The sequence below is a fragment of the Charadrius vociferus genome, unplaced genomic scaffold (assembly GCF_000708025.1).
Source record: "Charadrius vociferus isolate BGI_N301 unplaced genomic scaffold, ASM70802v2 scaffold332, whole genome shotgun sequence".
Classification (NCBI taxonomy): Eukaryota; Metazoa; Chordata; class Aves; order Charadriiformes; family Charadriidae; genus Charadrius; species Charadrius vociferus.
In genome coordinates, this window is record NW_009647418.1 from 2,451,490 (window position 1) to 2,477,636 (window position 26,147).

At 37.5% G+C, this 26,147-nt stretch overlaps 1 protein-coding gene across 1 annotated transcript in view; it reads right to left on the minus strand.

The window, feature by feature from the left end:
- The window catches only part of ATP2A2 (ATPase, Ca++ transporting, cardiac muscle, slow twitch 2), a 43,614-nt gene that overhangs the window by 11,508 nt on the left and 5,959 nt on the right, over positions 1-26,147 (minus strand). The window contains 7 exon segments of the mRNA XM_009880280.1: positions 1,387-1,475; positions 3,945-4,409; positions 5,250-5,335; positions 6,684-6,750; positions 6,752-6,777; positions 18,776-18,914; positions 21,883-21,987. Coding sequence (XP_009878582.1) covers positions 1,387-1,475; positions 3,945-4,409; positions 5,250-5,335; positions 6,684-6,750; positions 6,752-6,777; positions 18,776-18,914; positions 21,883-21,987 — 977 coding nt within the window.

Consider the following 26,147-nt stretch of genomic DNA (forward strand, 5'->3'; position numbering starts at 1 on the left):
CTGTCCATAAATGCAGAAACAAATCAGCCCTAAAGGTTTGAGACTTTAGCTATTTGTTTCCTTATGCTCCAATAAAAGCCTTTCTGTGGCAATTTCCCTTTCACAGAACATTCTCTTATGTATGTGAATGCAGTACGATTAACATCCTTGTTCACATTTCCCCAATTTCAGTAAGCAAAAATAGAACATTAACATACATTGATGACTGTCTTATACTCGACATCTGTCACCACACTGTATTTTATTATTTTGTTTATCTAGAGTTCTTGTGAGACCAGCTAAAGCATATTAGCTGGATGCTTTACAAGATCTAGAATGTCACCTTGTCTAAGTAAATGCCGTCTCCTGAAATGAAAGCGTAAGCTATTGACAGCAATTAGCTTTGAAACAAAAGAGAACTGGGGAATTAAGATTTCCAGCTGCTGAGAACACCATGGTCTTAACTGCTATGAAAATTAAACCGAGATAATCACTATTGAGATCAGTTAAGATCGCATGGAGTCAGAGGCACGCATGTGAAACTCCACAAGGTCGAGACGTTTACAACTGAATCTTAACTCTACTTCATACTTGCAGAATAGAATTCTACTACATAAAACTGAAGTGATGAGATTAAAAACACATGGAACAATTGCCAAGTAGAAGCTGTAACAAGCCAGTAAAAAGATGCTCTCCTTCCAGAAGCAGAGCCCTAAAAATACCTGAAGTAGTCAGGATGAACCACCTATCCCACTACTAGAGACTTGCAACTGATAAAGTAAACCAAACATACCATTCCTTTCCTAAGGGAGTGAGTTTAACACCAGCCCGAATACCAAAGGCTGAGACAAACACACATTTATTCAAGGACAGATGCACCAAGTCCAATAAACTACTGAGGGCAGAGGACAGGAATTTACAGTAAATTTAATAATTTAAGAATCAACTCCAACATATTCATAAGACACTTCCGAAAAAAATCTTCTACCTTCTCTAAGGCAGGGGTATTGGAAACATTGAATTCAGGTTAACAGAGGCTCAGCTGTTCAGATTTACGCAGTTTTATTAAAATAAAAAAGTAAACCTAATTTTGAAGCACTGGGATAGCTAATCTCAGTCCACTAAGATTTCAGTAAAATAAACCGTCTCATTTATTCTTTGATTATCAAAGGAACATTGCAACAACGGAGACTGTATTAAGTAAGTTTCATGAAGGTTTACTTCTCTAGAATTTAACTTCCTTTTACTGTTAATTACTTTCCCCCCTAGCCCTTCAGTGTACATTGTCACTGGTTGAGCTTTCATTTATTAACAATCACTATTGAGTATCACATGCATCACTTTTCAAGGCTAAAGTAATAGTCAATGCATAAACAGACAAATATTTAACTTCAACAGAACACTTACACTTCTCCCATGGGAGCATATGTTGAACCCGTTACAGTAAATTCATTCAGAGAACAGCTATCTCCTTCTACTCTGTCCAGGATAAACATCTGAAATTAGAGTTAGAAGTGTTACAACCTTTGAACAATAATTAATGCAAGAGATTTAAACAGGCTTTAAGCCAGCACACGTATAAGAGGCAAGTTCAGGCTGAATAAACAAACTAGACAAAAACGATACAATGCTCTGGACTTTGATCCCATATGTGTTTGAACAGCTCCCTATACTGAAGCATGAAGTACAGAAAACAACACTTTTGCTTACCAATTTCATTTGAAAATTAAGCTGTGGCACAAGTATATCAAAGAGTTGAAACACACAAACTATGTACACTTAACTTCAGCTGCGAAGACTACTCTCTTCCACTTGACAATCCTGACTATACCCAAGCTCCTCCTAGGCTTCAGGTTTGTGAAAGTGTCTCCTGTCCTGGTTTTCCAGTTATAAGTCACTTTGCCATCCAGTACACTGGTAGTTTAGAAAGAGACAGCTCAACTCCCCTACTAGCACAGACTGAAACATTATTTTCAAATAAAGACACCAATTTGAAGGATACAGCTCTATTCCCGTAAGACACCTGCCTCATCTGAGAGGACAGAGAAAAACTCATGACTTGCTGGAGTGGTAGTAGAAAAGAGAATTTCTAACAGATAGACAGTATTTCTTAATGGAACTTCTGACCCGTTGGTTAGTATAAACCATTTTGCCATACCACATTTTAGCAATGTCTTACTTTCCCCCTCATTGCATTGCCTCATGTTTTAGGCAAGCATCTTCAGGAAACACAGCCTAATAACTAGGTGTTCTTCAACTGATCTGCATCAGTGTCTGGAGACCCTATAATCTTTAAAGTGATTTTAAAAGTCAAAAAGCTAGACAAACTGATAAATTAAAAGCCCACAAAGCAGAGTAAGTGCATTCTCAGAGAGAGATATCACAGGAAGACATTAAACAATCCCTTGAATCTCCTCTGAGAGCAGTACCATTGCTGACCAAAATATTTTAGTATAGAGTTCCTTTGGACACTCAGGAGTTACTACTTAACATGAAAACTAAACTACAAATGGAATTACTGTTGTAAATCAGACTTCTTAAAAAGCTAAGCAATCCCTCTGCTTAGAGTGAAACCAAGAATAAGCGTATTGTTTGCAGGTATTAGGATTCTGCTATGTTTTGGAAAATCTTGCAATTAAGGCTATTCTGTAGCTGTCAGAGGTTAACTAGGAACCAAGTTGTACTGCACAAGATCTAAAACATTTAGCCCTCTAAATATAAGGAGTAGAGCATTTTGAGCTTTTAAATAAACACAACTTAAATGATGAGTTAACTAGGAAGCCTTCTGCTTTTGGCATCTGCATGACGAAAAAAATCCCTGCAAAGACTAGGGCAGTTATGCAACTCTACTGCAAGTAACCTCCTCTGGAATACTGATGAGCAGCTGCTTTGTGTCTCTTAGGTATAAATACTACAATACTTAAGGAAGTAGAACAAGTCAACTACCAATTAGAAAGTAAAAGCCATCAATCACATGAGAATAAAGTGCTTAAGGCTTACAAACTTTTGCTAAAACATACTGGTGTGTAGTGCTCAACATTTACACATTTGGAATTTTAACTCAAATGTAATGACTCTGAACATTTGATGTCATACAGTTGCTACGACACTGAACACCTACAATTATTAAAGAGGAGAACTTAATGTTTTCTCCATAAAATTCCTACACAGAATATCAAGTATATGGGAAGGACAGAGAGCTGGCCATACATTAAGTGAATAGCTATAAAAGTCCCAAATTAAACAACACTAGAAAGAATATTGGGGAAAGGGGGAGAGGCACATAACTTAGGCTCACCTAAAAATCTGCCATACATTGAAGATGACCCTGGCGATGCTGGAGACAGGGTCAACCGTGCCTCCAAGTTGCCAGATTAGTCATATAGTATTGCACTTTGAAAACACTACCGTGATCTACATCAGACCAGTAAGAGCTACTGAAGATAAGATAACCAAGTAAAGGTGGAACCACTCACTAGTGAAAACACCTTAAACTATCTAAGTTGCCATAGTAAATCCTGTACCTTTTTCTCATTGCTAAGTTTCTCCACCATTGTCATCTTGCTAAATTAAAGAGGGAAGTGTTTTACACTTACACCCTGCTTCTACAGTGTAACTATCCTACCTTTCTGAAACACGGGATAAATCATACTAAATAATCACCAGTAGACTGAATGGCTTACAGGCAAGTCAATGGAAAGCCGCTTGCAAAAAACTTTCTCTTCCATCAAGTGTGGGTACAGCTATTTTCGGCCATGACTAAATAAGGGAAGAGATAAAAGCCTTAAACACTACACAGTGGAAAACTGAATTAAAAGTGGAAGCTTATCTTAGGAAAATAAGGCAAGATCTTGATGATATGAGAACCAAAAGACGCGCGATCAAAAGAATTCGAGTAATCCTGACTATTCAAACAGAGTGGCTTAGGAGAAAAAAGAAAAATAGAAGAAGCTAGTTCAACATACCCTGCAGACTGACATTTGATTTGTGGTCAGAGTACCAGTCTTGTCTGAACAAATAACTGAGGTGCAACCCAAGGTTTCCACAGAGGGAAGACTTCTAACAATAGCATTCTTCTTGGCCATTCTCCGGGTTCCAAGAGCCAAGCAGGTGGTAATGACAGCAGGCAGACCCTCAGGAATAGCAGCAACAGCAAGAGCAACAGCAATTTTAAAGTAATAGATAGCACCTCGAATCCAGGAGCCACCGTGAACCGGATCATTGAAGTGACCAATGTTTATTATCCAAACAGCGATGCAGATAAGAGAGATGACTTTAGACAGCTGCTCTCCAAACTCATCCAGTTTCTGTTGCAGTGGGGTTCTCTCTTGTTCAGTAGCCACCATCTCATCACGAATTTTGCCAATTTCAGTGTTTACTCCTGTTGCAATAACCACTCCCATAGCTTTACCGGCAGCAATATTAGTACCCTAATGTAAATAAAGAAAAGGGAAGAGAACAGTTGTAGTCAATCTATAAACAGGTTTTGGTGGTGGGGTTTTTGTTTGTTTGTTTTTTTTTTCTTCCCTAAATTTAACAAAAACCACCTTATACAAGTCCAGACTGTTTCAGCTAGTATATGGAAAAAGGTGAAGAGGAACAGAATGACATTCCCCCAGTATCTGTAAAAGGCTACTCCAGTGTAGGATTTCTGCTTACAGAATGGGCTCAAAATGGATCAGTATTGATCTATTATAAGCAGCATAGTCAAACTCAGCTGCTGAGTAAGCAGTATATATTTCAACTAGAATCTTAAATGTGTTTTTCTTTTCTTTTTTAATTAGGATTATATTTTGTCAGATTTAATGTTATTTACTATGAGTAACAGATGTGTTCTGTGGGGCTCCCTGTGGTTATCTGAAATGCATTCAATGCTTCCTTTAAACAAATTTAAATAAACTGTTTCATTCTCATACAGAAAGCTAGCTCTCCATTTCAGCCACACAATATCACAATTCATGTGGGCATTCTTATCAGTCTTAAGAACTATTACTTTAGAAATGTAGTGTGGAAGCATGTGCTCCAGCTTTCCTCATATAAACTGTTTCAACAAGCACCTTCTCTGAGGACAGCTTTTATTAAAAGTTACTTCTAATTTTTAATTAATTTATCCGATGTACATGAAGACATCCATATAGACGTGTATGGAGAATACAGCAAAGAAGTCATACAGCTTTTAGGTGAAGACCTGGAGTTCTGCACATTTTCGTTTATCAGCTTCAGTGTTATTTTATAAAAAAGTTTTGAAAATTTCAAAACAAATAACTCACAGAAAAAAGCATGTTCTTCTTGTCTTGGTTTACAGCACGAGGATCAGGCACAGGGTCAGTGTGCTTAATAACAGACACAGATTCACCTAAAATAAAGATATAGTCTTAAGAAAAGATGATACATGTATAATCTTGAGTCCTGGAGGGAATTGAAAAGTTATAATCCTCAATCCTAAAATTTTTTTAGGATGTCAAATTTCTTTTCTCAAACAATTTTACTTAATTGCTTAAGTGAAACAGGAAATATTTCAGCCGACCAAAAAAAATTTACTGCCTGGCTTTTAATGAAAATTAAGAAGGAAAGGATTTAAGTAAACATTTAATATAGTTAGAATTAATGAAGCACACACCATGTTTCTTAGGGAATAAGAAAAGTGAGCAGGTGATACCCCACTCCTCCATTTAATGTAGCAAGATCTAACACATGAATTAGATTTTGTGTACTTCTCATGCAGTAACGATAATTTCTGTTCTCTAGGCACTGGAAGAGGTATGTTCTTATTTAAATAATTAGATGTAACCATGGTTATACATCTGTGATGGTATGCATCACAGTTACAGTGGCAGACCTTCATTTTTTATTTATTTAAGTGTCATGCAGCCATCTGTTGGTTAACTGTAACTTTGGGGCCTGTTTCAAGACAGATTTGAGGATCAAAAATAGGTTTCTTATGAATACTTCACTGTTTTAAAATTCCAGGCTAGTTAACATTAATTTATGCTACCAAAACAGGCAGACAGATCTTCATGTTCCAGCTGAGAGAAAACTGTTATAGCATGCTTGGTCGATTCCTAGCTTCTTTCCTATATTCAGAAGTACTGCTACTTTGTTTTGTTTTCAACAAATCTGAAAAGTACTCTAAATATAGCTCCTGCACTGGACAGCCGGTATCAGAAAACACATGAATGTGCCTGCACAGAATTTCAGCAAATAAGGCTTTAGTGTACTGAGTCTTCAGTAACAGCAGTTGAAAAGCTGCCTGTATTTCAAAAGTTTCTCTCTTGTGAGAGAAAACGGGTAACGGTTATGGAAGACATTTAGTAAGATTTCCATACTTTTCATATTTGACTAGTGACAAGATGTTCAAACCTAGAAGACAGCATAAACTAGAATAAAAATTCTTAACTATTTTAGTTTCCCCACAAGTTACTGGTGTGTGTCTCTGGGGATGGGGTGGTGTGCGTATGCCAAAAAAGCATTACAAGTCTCAGTAAGAATGTCCCTCCCACTAAAGTGAACATGTAAAGCCAACAATGAAGCAACACATTCAGTCACTTTAAGAGTTAAGTTACTAGATCAGAAATTCACTGCACTCGAATGCAACATACTACTTGAATAGCTACAGGCTTGTTTCTAATGGATTATTCTAAACAAATGGTGAAGAGGCAGTTTCAATTATGCACATAATTATCCAAAATTCACAGAAATTATACCTGTGAGAATTGACTGGTCTACCCTTAGAGTTGTAGATTTGATAGAAGTAATTCTTATATCAGCAGGAAAAAACAGCAGGAACCTTGTCTCCAACTACAAAGAAATGAACAAGACAAAATTAGAATTGTGTTATTTGAAAGATTTCTAACCAAGCGTACTATTACCTCTATCAGCCAGGAAAACGATTTTCCAGTAACTGTTCAGATGACTAAGACTACTAACAGCTTATTACTGCTTATGTGGTTTACAATACTCTAGTTTTCTGAGTATCCAATATACTTTGGCAATTTACGTTTGCCTTCAAGATCTCCACCCCTACCTAACCTCAAAGAAAGAAGTTGTAAAACACTGGATTGTTTTTCTAATCATATGACTACCACTTGACAGCAAAAGGAAAACATCTCAAGAGAAAGATGATCAATTTCAGAATACGTATTTACAAGCAACCAAAGCCCAAAGCTAAGGTGAATCAAGTTTCCTTTTCAGCACAATTGTCCTGGAAAGTCTTCTAGTTGTTTTCTCTATGCCCAAAGTCAGACTTCTGCTCTCCAATGATCAGAATGTTATCCACATTTATTTATTCAGAAACTAAAAGAAGCTGTACTTTCCTTTTCTTTGGCACCACTTGTGAGAATAATACGCTTCTGCAAATCTGCTCTTCTAATGTTATACTTTGAATGCTGCCAGACGTTTCAGAGTTGGAAGTTAATTTCAGTCCACTAGCTTTATTTTTCAGTAATGCTACATATTAAATATACCACAATCCATATCCCTGTTAAAATTTTCCCAGGACTCTATGTGATGTTTATCTTGTCACATATATTTCTACTTTGCAGAAGACAACAGTGGACAACCCAAACCAACCCACAAACCAAATCCTCCTCTAGGAGGTGTTCAAGACACCAAGGCAGCAGAGAATACAAGTTAACAACACCCCCCTAAAGACAGCAGGGAGTTGTGAAGTCAGGTCCCAGAGCTGCGTGGCCAGTTTAGCTCCAGCATCTCTATCATCCCAGAATTAATTCTTCCACCTTCCTACTTTCTCTAGCTTTTCCTAGTTTTGAAGAAAGAAAAGCTCCACCATTTTGTGACTATTGCAAATAAATGGCTGCATGCAAATTAACTTGCTAAAGCACATTGAGAGTCACGTTTCTGACTCATATGGGGGGGGGTGTGTGGTTCTACATTCTGCAGTTCAGTATCGCTAATGAACGCATATAATCAAACATTCCTAATGTAATTCAGCACCACAAGTATTCAAGTGTCGACTCCCTTTTTATTATAAAATAATGCAAAGAAACAAAGAAGGGGGAATCTAGCTAAAGAGAACTGATCTTCTCAGTAGATGGACTCTGTGTCCCTGCAGTAAAATTAAAACAAGCTGCAATTCCTGCAGGAACTGCTTATGCAACTAACAGCAATAATGCACATTAACAAATAATACCACGAAAAACTCTGCAGTGGTTTTACAGCCTTAGAAAACACAACCAACCACTCACGCAGGAAAACTACGGAACAAAATGCTAAAGAGAAGAATTAAGTGCTGCTTCAAACGTTAAGTAAACTTGCACCATGTGACTTTAAGGTCAAAGAAACCGTGTCCTGGTTAAAATCAGCAAAAGATTGTGTAGTTTTGCTTGTGGACTTAGACATGCGTTTTTGTAAGCACATATATATGAAGGGACCCAAAAAGTAGCCACAAATTCTCTCTTTGTATCGTTATAGCATGTGAAAACTAATTTAAGCCACAATGCCCTTGAGCAGCAAGAGAAAATAGCCTTAGACAAATGGTGACCTAGGCCAAAAATGGCAAAACTATTCAATATGCTCTCCTGATGTCGTGAGGAGGTTTATATGCAGACATGTAGTAGCAGCTGGTTTTCAGATATCACCGAACAACAGGCTAATGCCTCAGTGCAGTGTGGTGTAACGCCTGTCAATCTGCATAAACATTTTCAAAGCACTTAAAGCAGCTGGAAAACTACAGCCAACTCCACCACCCCACCACATTTGACAACACTGTTAAAGACTTAATCACTCCCTAACACAAAAAAGAAGCTGTTAAAAAAAGTATCTTAAAATATTCAAGTAACCGGACAGAACATATGGCAAAGTTTACAAGTAATTTTTCAACCTACTTCTTCTGAACAGCTCTAGGTTGTTCAAACTCAAACACAATATTCACAAGATCTGAAGTACTAGGAGTGACTCCTGTCCTGGGGGACTGTTGATATTCGAGCATCAGTATTTCCATGAAAACTACTACTGTTGTTATCAATTGCCTGAATCACCAGAATTGAAGTGTTAAATTTATTATGATACTGCAGCTTTTTAAGTTTATCTCAACAACTTAAGATAAGACACATTATTCACTCACCCTCTCCGTTTGGGAAGGCTGTAGTAAAATATTCAAGGCATTTCCAAAAGGCAGGAAAGCTGTACATCAGGGTCAATTACAGAACTATTTTAAGCAGCTCTTTGCAAAAGAACAGCTATGACACCAAGTCATTTATAGTCTTGAATATACTTTCGCGAGCACAACTGAAACTGAATATAGATAGGAAATCATCCTATGATAGATAGGAACCCACAGGAAATTTTTAGTGACCAGTCTAGTGCAGATCTCATCTACAAGCAGAAGGCTTTTTCCATATGCAAACAAATTGGGGGGGTTCTTGTTTTTTGGGGAGGGGGCTTTGTAAATTCAATTACATTTCAGTCCACATAATCAGTAGAATTATTACCCAAGGCTTGAAATACAAGAAATTAGAAGTGGAACGTGTATTTGGACAGTACAAGACTATTTCAGTCTAAATGGATATAATCCCATAGTTTTACATCTAAAGTCAGTTGCAGAAGTGTTTTCATCCATTATTTTAACCAGTTTTTAATCCTAGTCACTTGATTTCTACAACAGTGCTGAAGAAATCAAATAAGCTACTTTCAAAACTGCCCAGATACATATCCTTAAAGCATAGTTTAGCCAATTACATTAACTACTGATTAAAACAACCCTTCTAACTACAAAATTGACCACTTCTTGGAAGAGCAAGAGCAGAATTTGGTTCCTATATTACAGCTTTACTTATAGAATCCTTCTATTCATGCACAGAATACTATTTTAGAATTTTAATACTGAACTTCAGCACACAATAGAGGAATCTATTTAAAAACAACCTGGCCCCTCTAAAGGCGTAAAAAAACAAACAACCCCTTTTATTTAACTGTTCATGAGTCTGTACCGAAGCAGACAAGTTACAGTTTCCACTCCTTAATAGAAACTGGTGTGGCATTTAGTTGCAATATGGATTTAAAGTTTATGTCAATCGTTTTGAAAAAGCCATATGCCTTCACTGAAAATACAGACAATTTAATATCCAAAAATACTGGGTTCTTTAGCTACCTATAAGTAGCAATGTTGTCTTGCCAAGACTCCCACTGATTGTACCTAGCCTTTCTTCTCAAGTCCAAAGCTCCTCCCAGTGTTGTGGCAATGTTATAGGTCAGTTTCCACTCTATATGTACAGTCATTTACATATATGTTTGATCATAAGCACAGTACAACCCTACTTATCAGAGCACATCAAGCAAAACAGCTGCATTTGCAGAAATGATTGCAGCTCCCCACGAAGGGGCCTCCTCATGAACAAAAGTCTTTAGAGGACAATCAAGCATACAGACTGCCCTATTCAATTTGCAAAGTTACTTTGAAAGAGAAGATGATCCAAGTCTCCAAACCAACATCATAGAAGATATTAAGCAATGAGAGTCCCAATTTAATACTTGGTGGTGACCAAGTCTTAGACTGAAACGATCAACTCATTATCTAGGCATTTCATTTGAGCACTGATAGCCCTTTTACTTTACCAGTTTCCAAGATAGCAACAAACATTTAACTTCAGAATTCTGTCGGAATACAGTTTGAGACACTCACTGAGAGACCTCTACAGCCAAAACGCCAAAACGCACTGTTAGCATGTTACTGGCGAGATCAGCCTGTGGTTTAAGCAGCCCAGGAAGACAGCCAGAAGTGATGGCATACATGTTCTATGAACAATGGAGCTGGAGGGAAAACAGACTATTAAAGATGCGTGGATTTTAGTCCCTGTTATATTTTCAGCTACATCTGGGTATCAACAAAGAACTTCAGACTGCAACAGGACCATACTTATCTTCCAAGTCTCAAATGATATTCTACATCTTCTAACAAAATCATCAGTGGCAGTAGGCTCAGGAACCAGTATTAACTTTACCTCCAAAAAGCAACTATGATATACAGGAGTCCTTAAAACAAAATTACTCCTTTAAATGTGTACTTTGAACACCATTATCAGCTCTGTCAACTGCCACTGATTGCTCCCACAACTGAAGACTTGCCAAGAGGACATTTACAGACAGGTATGTTACACAAAGTGAAGAGTTTTGCTTCATTTTTATGTTAATATAAGTGTTACAAGAACAATGCATCTTGTTAGCAAAGAAAGTGATCTGTTTGCAAAAAGCCCATCGAAGTGATCACAGTAAGTGAAAGTAATTTTTCCTGTAGAAGTCAGAATGGTTCTTCATATGCAACATGGACTTAACACTTTCTTATTTATGTTTATCATTAACCAAAGCTAGTGTCAACCTATATCTGCTATCAGCAGGTTGGGGTTGGAAGTGGACTCTTGCAATAAAGATTATCAGCACAGCTCTAAACTATTTTGCCACTGTCGTCTGAGTTAGTGACATTATTTTTTTTTTTTAGGCAAGTTCTGAAGAACTGGGACACTATTTCAACACATGGTCGATCAACTCAGGAACACAAACAACAGTTCCTGAAATGGAGTAAACACATCCCCAGAACAACTGCAATAAAACATGAAATGGAGAGGACAACAACAACAAAAAAACGCAACCAACACACATTTTGTTGTTTCCCCCCTTTTAAGTGTCTTAATAGATTAAGGTTCATTGTTGACACATTCCATGTATTTTGATTTTTAAGACACTATGGTCTTTCTCTTATTAGGATGCTCTAATTCCATCAGGTTAGGGTAGAAATCAAATTCCTACCACAGTGCTGTTAAAACATCTGATTCAAAATACACTATATATGGGGTTTTACCATCAAAGGGGAAAAGGAGAAAGTATTAATTCTTTTGTGAAAAAAAAAAAAAAAAAGACAGTAAGAGTTAGCAACTATTTTCTTTAACTGTTTCAACATTACCTATTATTATGGGTACAGTTACTTAAGCCACTTTTCCTACTGAGATCTTTAGCCTCTTAAAGGGTCAGTTATTTCAAAGTCCCCTCTCTTGCCCAAAAATAGTTTCTTATCCTTGTAAATTAGAGGATATTGTGTGAATATTTACTAATAAATTCAGGCAAATGAAACTTCCTACATGAAGTATGGGTATCACCTTCAGGTTTAAGAATTGAAATAAGTACACTTACAATAACACGTATGGGATGCTACACACTTTGATCAACCAGAACCAAGCATTGTTTCTGCTGGGGGACAGTAATAATTAAAACTTACAGCCAAACAGAATGGATTGCTTCTATTTAGAAGTATAGCTGTTGCAGCACAATTGTTTTTTATATTAAACTTCCTTTGCACAAGCTCAGCTTAGCTCCTCTTCCCCCCTTGCATACAATCTAGTTTTCCTATTGTGTTTGATTTCCTTAGACCATGAGAAACTTAAAATGTGTTAATACGGAAGAAAAATTAAGTATTTTAACACTTCCTGAACAGGGCATAATAAAATGCTACCAAAAATCAGAAGCTTTACAAAACAGGAAGATTAAGTACATCTACGCTTTCATTCAAGGCCAAGAATGCCAAATTGTCAAAATTAGAAAACTGACTATGAAATATATTTTAAGTCTGAGTTTCCACTCCAAGCCTGTAAGATAGGTTTATTCTCCAGCAAGACAAAGATTATAATAGCACTAGTCCATTCAATTTTAACCATACTATTAAAACAGCATTTTCTTTTACTGCCAAGATGACAGAACAATACATTTGTATACATTTGTTGTTTGTATTTAGGATGCATAATCAGACAACGTTCATGAAATAGTGGTCTTTATCATATGCTCTTCTGCATTCTGGACAGACAAAATATCCACAGAGCTTACTGTGCAGTGTATACAGAAGCATGATTATCCTAATCTAAGAACTGTTAGAGGTAGGAGTTTAAAAAAAAAGTAATCAGACAACACACCTATACAGATTGCATTATCAATGAAAACCAGAAATACAGAAGCAGCTTAGCTTTCTGGGAGCAAAATATTTTACAATCAGAATTGAGGGTTATATTGAGAAAACCCAATATACTGTATTAAACAGTACACAACACTTGAATCATTCCCATTTTATTTCTTCTTGTTCTGTAGAAACATACTTCTAAGTGTCATTCTCTCTGAAGAGGGCACCAGAACATTAAATAAGATGTGCCAATGGACAGGCACCCTGCCTATAAAAATATCTAATAGCAGAAAGAACAAACTGGTAAGTTAAGCTTCAACTTTTGCCAGATCAGGTAGAGATCACACCAAAGCTGAAGCCCTGTTTCCAAGTTAGGCTGCATTTGGTTAACACAAGAACAAACAGTAAGAATTCTGGAAGTGCAGCATAGCTCCAAGTGCAAGTTTTCTTTAGTCTTAAAAAATGCTTGCTTTGCCAGGGTGATATAGTATTAACAGCACACTATCTTGATGTTAAAGTATTTTGTTCAGTACTATTTGTGCTTATAATAAAACCCCACTGCAGTACCAGTTCTAATCAGAGTATAGAACACGAGATATGTTCTGAATTCAAACAATTAAAACAGAATGAGTTTCACTATTTTTACCTAACAGTTTGGCAACTAGAGGAAAATGCTACAAGAATTGGGGAAAAAATTTGGAGATGTGTTTCATAAGTTTTCAAGTGTGTGTTGAAAGTGACACAAGTTTAGGCTGTGCCCTGACTTGAACCTCACATAACTCCAGACTTCAGTGGAATATGGAACAGACTGTGCACTGTGTCTGGTTATCTCAAAGCTGCCTCAGATGTGTTGAAGAGTTGGACAGCCAAAATGCTCGATGAAGCACACAGATTTATACACTCCTTGTATGTGTATTTATTAACCACTGATTGATCTTCTGTATTTTTCCTCATTCAAAAGCAGTACTTTATGGGGAAAAAAGCAAAATACATACTTGATCTTTAAAAATCAAACCAAAAAATCTGTGCTAGGTAAAAAAAGAAAAACCCAAACAAAACCAACTTGCAGTCAACTTCTTTCTATATCAAGAGATGCTCTCAGCAGTATGTGTATGCTTTTAGGACAGCCTCCAGCAGGTCACCATTCTGGACTTAAATCTTACTCCATCCTTGTCAATGTTTTTTTTTTCCTCCAATCTCAATACTTTTCAAAAAAAGTAAACCTGCATCTCTAGCACCAAGTCTGAAAATCAACTGTAGTTATTAGAAAAGTAACACAGGCACAAGGACCCAGATGTTTTGGAGTAAGATCTGTGACATTAATGTTTGTTGCTTATACAGTCACGGAGAACCTGTAGCTCTTCATAACCACATTGGAGTTTGACATAATTCACCTTAAGAATCTTCCTTCCCAATCTGCTTCACCCCAAAATTTATCTTCCCTTAATTACAGGGCATCTATGCTGTAGAAAGAGTCTTAAAGTACTCTGCAGTTAGAATTAAAAGCCTCAGAAAGTAGTTCTTGCATACTTTATGCCAGGTATAAATGTAAAGCTAAGTCTTTTGGAATACACACTAATTTAATAAGCAACAGCTTCTGGGAACTCTATGTTTATTTTTAAGCTGTTGAGTACTTACAGATATAATAACAGATGACAAGAACCATCATTCAGCACTTCAGGGAAAAGAGGAACTACTGTAACACTGGTTTGGTCACTTACAGATTGCAACTAACAAACATTCATTTATTAAATTACAGAAAGTCAGAGATGCTGTATCTAAAATAGAACATTTTAGACAGGAAAATACAAGAGAAGTGAACAAAGGTAATTTCTGTTCCCAAATGTACTACTTTAAAAATAAATTATTTGCAACCAATTTATCCCAATTTTTCAGACTGGACTTCATACAAAACTTCAAAGAACTAAGGCCATGCTGTTTGAAGTTTCTCTTTAAAATGTTACTTCAACTGAGGTAAACAAAAACTTAACTAAAACAAAGGACATCTTTAATCTAGTAAGACAGCCACTGGTTACAAATTTAGAGTGTATCCTCCAATAAGCTTTTATAGCAGCACGATAATCCATTTTAAGACAGGCAAACTGAAAAGCCACTTGAGGACAGCATCTGGATTTTTTTTCAGTTCATCAGTTCTAAGAAACAAACAATGTAGCTTAGTAACCCTTATACAGTACAGTTCTGAGAACTATGCCCACCAGAGGTCTGCAAGCAAGTTTAAGGCGTACATCCCAAACCCGTAACCCCAACTTCATCCCAAAGAGTTCCTGTTGATTGTACAGTATCTTTTCCACCATCGCTCCTTAAGTCGATATGGAAGAAAGCCTTCCTAACACACACAGTTAAGAAATTCATGTCTGCACAGTCTCTGAGCAAATACGGCCTACAGCATCTACTAGTATACTTGCAAAATTTTAGTGTAGCATTTATGTTGAATTTATTAGCTACCAGGCATAAAGACCAGTAATTGCTCATCACGTGTTCTGCAGTACCTATATGCACACTGGTCCCCAAGAGACGCGTAAGACAGCAGGTTATCTACCACTGAAGGGATAATCTAATTCAGGTTACTCATATATTTATTGCAAGGCGACACAGACCTGCAGTTTCCTCTTGTTACTTCAAGTCAAAAAACCAGCACCCATGTCCTCTGTTGACAGATCAGTTAAAGAAAATATCTTCCAGAAGCTTTATTTTAGAAGGCCACGAGGCAGACTGAATAGTCTATATAATGAACACAGTCAAATTCTACAAATAGGCTAAGAAGCCAAAATAAAAAGTAATAGTATAAACTATTATTGCACTGTCTTTGGGTTACACTAAGCCAACCAGGTTATCTTTAATGGGTTCAGAACTACTGAAAATACCACATGATTTTGGAAATAGTTCAGTGCTACTTACTCTCAGGGAACTCTTGCAACGTAAAGAGGCAAACATATCCCTCCATTTCCTTGTAGGAACTGGAAGATTGATATTGCAGGTCAGGGGAAGAGTTCTGTGTCAGATCCACATATAGCTACTTCAAATTAACGGAGCTGTTATAACATTAAATACAAGTATTTTGCAATAGAAGACCTATAGAAAGTTGTTCAAAATTAGGTATCGGCACAGGGGAGAAACCTATCACCTGGTTATTTATGCCACTCGGTTGAAAGATATTTGCCTGGACATACAAATGTCATTGGCACTTTGCCTAGAATTCCATACCCAGATATGTATCCTAGTATGAAGTGCTCTGTCACTTCCCTACATGGTCATCTTTTTGCAAACACCATGTCAAAGGCCATCGCAGTACTCTTACACTTGAGGCACAGGCATGCACACAGTCTCTCTCACCTCCAGGTCTTGACACTAACACTGGTACATAGTGTATTGCTCTCCTCTACTTGCTCACTAGCTTTTCTCAGTTTGATTACCATTAAAATTTCATCATTGTCTATCTATAAGTTAGAATTTATTGTTTCAGTAGCAAAGTTTGTATTACGCTGAAGCACTTATTTCTGTATTAAACATTCACATGACTTACGCTTAGTTACCTTCACTTGACGCTGCAGTTGATGATATTTGCTAATAAGTATGGTGAGTGCTTAAGACTAACTTAAAAGACTCTTTCACCCACCAGTTTAAGTGAGTATTTTAAACAGCATGAGCTTCTACAGTCAACAAGCTAGACCACCTATCTTAAAGGACAGTCATAGAAGTTGGATAATTTTTGTTTCTCTACATAAGCATACTAGTTTTTAAGTTTGTCCTTTTTTAAAAAAAATAAATTAGTTCAACATGTGTTGGGCTATCAGACACTGTTCTACAAACAGATTTCAAAATAATGCAATAGTAACCCTATGAAAATTAGGATACAACATTTGTTAAAGACAGCCTGCTGTTACAGGTATGTTAGTCAGAAATTTATTTCCAATTCATTCTCTCCTTCAGACATAAGCCTTTTAAAGAGATGTCTCAAGGCACAAGTAATTGATTTCATTGATATTGACAACATACAGCAAGAGAAGTAAAAGCCCCCAGGAGTTTCACATACAACTTTAGCTTTGTCTTTTTCTGTAAGATGAAAATATAATCTCTACCTCTTCCCAAATAGCAAAGAATCAAGCGGGAAGTTTTCTGTGCTCTAGACACCTGGCAGAGCAGCAAAATCCAGCTTTTTTCCTTAGCAAGATAGTCCAAACCAGTACAAAATACACAGTCTTCAACTTGCAATTCTACCAGTACTGCTTTAAACCACCAAAAAACACAACCCCAGCGTACTCCCACAATATAAACTGCTTTCAAAACTACCCATTTTATTGCTGACACTTAAAAACAGAATAAAGATTTGGACTACACATCTACTGCAGAATCTAATTTATACAGTTCTGTTTGCCTCAAAAGGATGCAGAAAACCTCAGCTGTTTAAAGAAAATCTCACTGCAGAACTCAGGGATTTGACTGTACAGTGCAGCAATACTGAGTCAAAACAGCAGAGTAAGTGACAAGGTATCACAATTCACCCTTTATTTCAGCTATCAGCACTTTGTATTTGTACTTGTTCTTCAGCGACAAATGCTAAGAGGAAACTAGCTTCAGCCTTCATGAGATTCACACTCTGAATTACCCTAGCCAGGGCTGCTGCAGCTGAATCATCCTATGCATAAAACGGAGGCTCAAGACAGGGCTCAGCAAACATTAAAGTTTCTCAAGGAACGAAAGCTGGGCAGACAGCCAACACCAACTTAATTTTGAGTGCATACTCTCTCTGCCTGCTAATTAAAATAGGAGGATAGTCAAGTTTAAGGGTATATATTTATCTCCTCCTGAGACTGCTACCACCTCTAAAAGCAAAGTGACACTAGTGGAAAGAAAAAGTTGGATGTACACCCGAAATTGTTCCCAGAGGAACAATCACTCGGTTAACAGTTGATAATGACCTACAAAATATGAGTACGCAATTACTCCTGACACTTAAGAAGAACCACCTAGTTTTATCTGGGTAGGAATCAGAAACATTGAAGTCACTCACAAGTCCAGGTTAGAGAAAAAGTTATTGGTGTGGCATTATCACCAAAATGAAGGAATCTTACATATAAGTAGCCAATACTTGTATCTTTGCACTCCGTCCAAATAAAGATATGCCTTTTAGGGCAAATCTAAGTTATTAGAAAGCTTGATGCAAAAGTCCAACCTTTTAAGACTGGTAGTTCAAATGCTTATACCGGAGAAATAGGCAGCTCTGCTTTGTACAGTTATGTATTTACAGTACCCTATACAGCAGTAGACAAAAGAAACACTGAAGTATCAACGGAAGAAAACAATGAGGTCACACGCCCATCATACGAGCTGAGAGGACAGAGGAAGACATTTGTAAAGAGAAGTTGAAAGGCACTGCTACTGCAAGTGTATGAGTTGGAAAAAACCTTCAGATGAAATTAGCTTTCCTTCAATAAAGGACAGAGTGTGACTAAAAAAAAACCAAACAAAACCACAGTAGTCTGCATTCCAGAACCTAAGGAAATTGAACAAATTAAAAAGCAAGGGAAAGCATTTTGTGACAGAAACCAGACAAGTTATAAGACACTCTGAAACCAGACTTTAGAAAACAAAATTTTAGAGTCATGACAAGTATTAAAACCTGTACTCCAATTAAGATGCTTTGCTTTTAGACCTACCAATTAAACTAAGTGGTAATTTGAAAAACAATCCCCTCCAGTGCAAATGCACATTTAAGGTAATTACAGACAAACAGAAGCAAGATTGTTCTTAAGCGAAGCATATACTTAGGCGTCTTTGAAAACTCCCCCCAGGGCCTCAAATCATTAAGAAAAGGGCCCCACAATAATTTTACAATAATATGCTAATACATGTAGGTACTACATAAACGAGCCTTACCTGCCACTTCTACAATATCACCTGGGACAATATCTCTCGCTTTAATCCTCTGTACACTTTTTCGGTCTTGTCGATATACCTTGCCCATTTCTGGTTCATATTCTTTAAGAGCTTCAATAGCATTTTCAGCATTTCTTTCCTAAAAAAACAGCAAAAAGGTGTAATTTTAAAAGCCCTCACTCAATGAAAAATACGTATGTCAGATCTGATTTTTGAAATGCATTATCATATGAATACTACTGACTCAGCTCAACTACATTTATTCACACAGAAAATTATGTGACCTCTGCCCTTATGAGGTTGCTGACTGGAAACCGTTACAACATAATTCACACATTAGTGGGCATTCAGAACCTACAAGTTGCTTATTCGAACTCCACAGCATTTCCCATCAAGATCCACTGCATCTTGTTACAGGAAGGCCACGCAAAGTTCTCTGCAACATATGGATGTTTAACATAAGAAAAAGCACTAAGCAGAATCAAGACTCATGGATGTAGTCCTGTCTCAGCTGTACCTTACCAGCTGGAGCAGCTTAGGCTCAGACTGGAGAGCACTAGCACTACTGAATTTCACTTACTGATAGAAATCAAGGGTCAAGTTAAGACAACACTCAAACAGCCTATTATCAACTTCGTTTCAGCAAATCAAGTTGCACTGAAGTGAAATTAAAGCACACAGACTAGAAACTTCCCTGGAGTCTCTAACAGTTTCTGAACTTAGATGAATCCCCACACATGACAACCTTTTTATTTCCACTAAGGCTATAAGAATAGCTTTCCTATCTCAAGTGCAGTTCTCTCAGCTAAGCATTACCAGAGATTTATATCAACAACATAATGCCACCTGGATAAAGGACAACATGAGAAACCAACAGCTCATCAGTCCTCCTTCTCTAGCTCTTGGAGAAATAACTTATTTTCCATCCTATTGACAAGTACAAACATCATATTTGCCTTATGATTAATAGGCAATGGTAGGGAGGCACACAGTTTTTAGGATGTCCGCCCTTCAAATATATACCAGCCTTTCCAGATAATAAAAACTTCCTCCTGCAGGTATCAAAGCAGAAACCTCATCTTGAGAAATTCAAAGGTTGAGGTACTACGTACTTCCATATAACAATGCAGCCGAAAACCAGCACTACCAAAACTACCTTTAAGGACTAACTTTTACATGGCACAGCTCAGTACCAAGCAGACAGACCCATAAAGCTATAATTAATACCAGCCTTATATTCCACCAGGTAAATTAATTCTGCTCATCAGCACAATAATGCTGATACTGCTTTTCTGTGGATTAACTAAGAGTTAGCATTAGGCAAAACATTAAAGGTACAAAAGAAAGTCCCAACAAATGGAAGGTTAGTTAAACGGATTTTTTCCTTCAAGAAGGAGAAATAAGAAAGAATTAAATGTGATTCAGCTAGGACAGACAGCTCAGTGTGTACGGCTCTTTGTTCCCAGTTTGCTTGAAGTTACAGTAGTTAGACTATCTTGCCAGCCACTGAAGTACTAGCAGATGGCACTTTGGGAAAAGAGCACGTGAGAGGAAAGGTTGAGGAGGACAGAGCTAAGGCAATGACTCAGTTGCTCACGTCGAGTACCTGTAGAAACAGATACATTTATAGGTGGAGACTATGTACTGTGACTTATTTTCCATGCCCATTAAAACAAGGGAATGAGTCATTTAATCTGTACAGCAATTCTGTTTCACGTTTAAGTTCACCACTTGTAGAGAGAGATATATAGGTATTCTTTGCACACTATCATGTCCAAAAAACAATTGGTTATTTCCTAAAACAGGGTAAGCAAGTACACAAGAAGATCCCCAAACTATAGCTTTACAGATAGGTTTACATTTCATACTTAGAATTACTACATGCAAAATTCTCAAAGTTAAAAGATTAATTCTTGCACAATTGCTTTAAGAAGATCTGAATAGAAAACAACACTTAAGGGGGCAATGCTATCATCCCTTGATCAACTTTACCTCTCTCCATACCAGCGTTAGCAGTTGTGCAGCAAGCTGGGTACTGCTAAAAACGTACTTTTTCAAGTGACAGGCTCCAAGCAGCTTACTTGGGCTAACACAAAGCAGAGCGCAGGAATATGCATCAATGCCACTGAATGACACTTCTGGTGCCTTCCAGTGTCTAGACCCTTCTCTAACATATTTCAACCTGTTAATAGGGCTCCTCCTCTCAATTTTTGTTGTCATTTTGGACAGCTTTGCAGGTTTGTTTTGTTTTTAAAAGCATGAAACCTAACTTGCTAAGATAGCAAGTAATTATGTCACATTAATACCACCCCATTTAAAAAACAAACAACCTTACAAAGAACTTGTATTACCCTAAAAATCCTGGAATACTTTTTATCTGCAGAAAAGCAGTTCTAATAAAAAATGCCCTGTCTGAAGTGATCAAATTAGTAAACTGAAGTTATATGAACTATTTTGTTTTGGCATCTCAAGAAGTGTAAGAATGTTACTGAAGTTACTGCTGATATGATTTAGAAAAAGCCATCGAATTCATCTGACAGCTGATAATGTAGGAAAAAAATTACATAGTATTCAGATGTTTTCAGAAGAAACATCTGCCTTTTGACAGACATACAGTCTTTAGATGTGGACTTAATAGGTACTATAGTAATTTAATAGGAATAATTAATACTGTATTAAATGTATTAATAAATGTACTAAAATATAGCATTTGTCTCAACAGGAAACAAGCAAGAAACTAGGTTACGCGTTCCATCCTTTGTTCCTTAGTTGGGACAAAACCTCTTTTTTTTTGCAAGCCAATCCTTGATTTTTTTAGCTTTTCAATATTTGATTTATTTCCTGAATTCAGGCCCTCCTTCTGGAAGGAGGTGCCACACCAATGGGCACTTTGCCTTTTTGGCAATATTTCCAAAGCTTTCATTCTACCTTTAAGTCAACACTTCCGTCCAGAAGTTTTATGGTATGTTGTCTCTCAGGAATCTAAGGTTAGCAACACACATTACGTGAGTTTTATGAAGCACCTTACACTACACAGTCCTTCCTCTTAAACAAAAAAAACAAAAGCCCAAACATTTGTGATTTGATATTGTAAAAATATCGCTTACCTGCCACACTCCCACAATTGCATTGGCTACTAATATAAGCAAGATTACAAAAGGCTCTACAAATGCTGTGATTGTTTCTTCACCTTCTTCAAACCAGGCCAGGACCTGCAAAAGAAACACAATGATTTAAATTAGTGAATTACACAGACACCTTGCAAGCTTAAGACCCAGTAAGTTTCACCTTGAGATTCAACTGCTTAGACTTGAGCAATTTTTGAAACCCTTCAATCTCCCAAGGCGTAATTTTGTAGTTCATGAATGAGTTGGCAATACGCAATGGAAAAGGAGAAAAATCTTTACTGAACTAGTACAAAGTTCATTTCTAAGGCTGCCCTTCTTTAAAGGGGCAAGCTATTTATTTGGGAAACATATTGCTACATTTGCTTCACAAGTGAAAGCAGAAGTTGTGAAAACAGCTATGGCAGTGCAAAGTTTCAAAAAAGTGTTTCACTAGTGTCCAAAGCAGGATGCAGACAGAATAGTTTGGCTACTTAGAACACTAAATCTTTGCAAGAATCGGAATTTTAACCAAGTTAATTGTTCTTTACCATTAACTTAGACACACAAATGAAGAGAGCTTTAGAAGTTTTCAGTGAGTAGATACAAAAAGTAACCATCTATTTATTTAAATACAAGTAGCATCTTATTGAAGCATTTAAGTGAATTCTATTACATCTGAAGCTGAATTCTGAGCCGAGTAGCTGATAAAACTCAAATTAAAACTGTTTTGCGAAAAGTAAATTAACTTGAGGCCTTGCATAAGAGGCTCCACATAGATTTTACTTTAATTCATTTGCTTTAGAATTACACTCCAGTTTTAGGCTTCTGCCATTCACTTGACTTGAACAGGTGTATGTCAGGGCCTCTGCAGAGTTCTGCAGTTACTAAAGAAAAGTCAAGCTAACACGACCAGAGAGGAAGAGCTTTTTCGTCAACATGTTGAGCAACAGGAAGCCTAGAAAGTGACAGTAAATAGGAACAACGTGTTGAGATAATTAGGGCTGGTAGTCAGGCAACAGCACTCTGAATCACTAGAAGACTGCAGCGAGCAAACCGTTACTAAAGCAAGCGCCATAATTCCACCAACACGCTGCTCAGAGCTATTGCTCAATTGTGAAACACTCCAGGATGTTAAAAGGAAGGAGCAGCAGCATGAAAGCCTCAAGCAGAAAACAGACTGTCAAGCAAATCCAATGCAACAACAATTTTTTATTATGAAACGATAAACTTAAGATCCAGGTTATGATTAACAACACTGAAACACTCCAACTGGCAACACGTTTTGAGGGTCTGTGTAATCCCTCTGGAGAAAAGATTTAGTCAGGATCTCTTACACTCCACATCTCGGTTGAGAGATACTAGTTGTTTAGCTTGAATATGTACCTTTTAATTTGAATAAATTACTTAGGGTTATAATATGGTGTGATTTATACTGCTTGCTTAGCTTTAATTAGCACGAGTGGCTAGATTTGCTGAAGCCTTTAGGCGACAAGAGTCAGTTTTCTTAATAATTTTCCTAGCAGCTGGTACAGTGCTGTGTTTAGGCTTTTAGCATGAGGAAAATGTCCATAACACACTGGTGTTTTGGTAGTGTTTATCTCTAAGTCTGGGACTTTTCAGTTTCCCATGTTCTGCCAGCAAGTGGAGGCACACAAGAAGCATAAACCAGAAGCTAAGGAGGCTACAACCCTCAGCAGAGACTGCAAATCAACAAGACAAGAGCAGTCAATGGCCTGCCTGGACACAGAAAAAGAATCCAATAAGATATTAGAAGACCCCAGACCAAAAATCACCATTGGAATAAGAGCCGCGTGAGGGGTGCGTGTACGGTGCGTGTACAGATCAGAGGGGTGTAATTGTTCAGGGATTTCTTTGTTCAACATCCCTCTCTGGAGGCACCCAGCCTGGGCTCACCCTGCTGCTGTCCCTCTCAAGTCAATTATTTATTTTTATCAAATCCAATGCCTGACACACTCCTGCAGGAAACCTAGGGTCGAGCCTGAAGAAGGCCCGAGAGCGAGTGTGTGTGTGTGTGTGTGGGTGGGTGGGTGGGTGGGTGGAGTGGAAAGGGGCACCCATCGGCCCACTGAGTCGCCTGCTGTGAAGGGACCCTGATCCTGGCAGCTAAAGACTCGGGGGGTGTGTGTGTGACTCCTTGAATGGTGTGCAAATGCTCTGGCAGCGGCTTCTCCTTTAACACTCCCCTCCTCCCACACCACTAATCTCCAATCCCCAGTGACAACTTCTGCCATTTGACCTGCTGGAGCAGTCACACAGTGCATTGTAGTCTTCACTCCATGCATTACCCCCTTGGACCGCTTTTACTCTGCACCAGCGCTGTTGCCTCCAGCGGAGCAACAGAAACGGCTGATGGTTCATATCCAGTTTTCTTAGTATATACAAGGTCACATGCTGCCATCAGAAAAGGTGCTTAGTATCTGTTTCTGCCCCACCCCCCCCCTTTTTAATTGGAATTTCATAGAGCCCATTCTGCTTCCAACAAAGCAAATAAGTTCAATTATTTTGTGATGTTCCTAACAGAGCAGGCACCTACAAGGTTAACTGGAATAAAACATCTGCTTTACACAATGTTAAACCATAATCTTTTCCGATTGAAGACCATGGATGTCATAAAATAACCCTGAGAAAGCCTGCAACTTTAAGAGATAAGGGAAGTTGCTACAAGGACAGCAAGATCCAAGTATGGCAAGGAGAACCAGAACTAAGTTTTCAAGGGATCTTTTCTTTCGATAAGCCATTATTTCAAAAAGAGCAGGTGAACTCAGATTAGAGATCCTGACAATACAGATCTGATTATTTACATCTTCTCACAGCGTTAGATTACGAACAGTGAAAGATAAATAACAGAATACATTGCAAGTTCTTGGGTTTGTTATAGCAGACTACAGCTGTATTAACACTCCATTTAGGAGACTTGTGATACACAACACATTGCTGTAACAGATCAGATTTATTATTTGATAGTAGCCTGAAGTAAAAACAAAAACACAGTAAAAACCAAAGAGAAAGCAGAACAAGCAATACAAGTATTTAACTAAGCTTTTTTAGTAAAAAAAAGAATCATATGCTGAAGCCTGGTAGAGACTAGATAATTCCTGTCCAAGGCATTGAGTCCCTATCAAAAAGTTTCCATTAGCACACATAACACTCTGGAGAGATTTTCAATGAGAGATCTTTTACTTGACTGCTACTCAAAAGGGCCCCACCATATTTTAGCCCTAATCACATTAAGACTCACATGTAGAACAGCTTTATTTCCAGGTCATTGATCTCCAATGTACTGTTCAGGCAGTATGGTCAATAAGTAAAGTTACCATGAATTTAAGAAGCTTAAAAGACTAGGAAAAGAGAGTAAGGTAATTGCTCAAGAGAAAGGCAAGTCTGAAAATATAAGGGAAATTAATAGCAAGACACAGAAGTCCCATAACAACAGCCAGCGTAGAAAGCTTAAAGGACAACTTTCATTCAGTGTATTTGCTTTAGGGCTGCTAGACTTCTGCAAGCCATAGCTCTATTTTAATCAAAGCCTAATGGGATGGACCTGCAGGACACTAAGCCAAAAAATACACAGTGACAGGAGAATAGAACATAGCTTTCATGGTTATTGGTAAAAAGGGGGCAGAGGTGCAATGCAGAATTCAGACAGCAATGAGGTGACTACCAATAAAAGCAACTAGAAGAAAAGTGTCCTTACAGCTTTATGCATTTCTACAAGCTAAGAATCTCTGTATTGACAGACAAGTTATGGATGCAAGTTGTCTCAGATGACTATTTATCATTAAGTAACAAAAACAGAATTAAAGAACAGAAGTTTCAAGATAGAATTCTGTTGCCCAGCAGGCTGTACCCACTTACCACCAACAGAGGAAAAGCAAACAGTTTGTTGTCAGCAACCTAAGGAGGTTTTTTGTTTGTTTTTCATTTTGACAATGGAAACTTAGAAGCAAGCTGGGAGAGTAAGATTTCATCCTAACAAAAAGAAGCACTGGACTAATTAAAGCAGGTCATGTAAAACTATGGACTGCTTTGAGAGCTTTCTTCTCAGAAGAATACTGTGAATTAAGATTTAGCATATTTCAGACAAAGTACTAACTACTGCTCAGAAAACCCTCTTTTAATGATGACTCTTTTCAATACAAATTTGCTTAAAATTAAGCAGATGCAAACTCTTTTAGTAGTCCTGATACTTGTTCCATGTCAGTTATACCGAACACTAGGAAATACTAAAGAAAAATCCCCCAGTT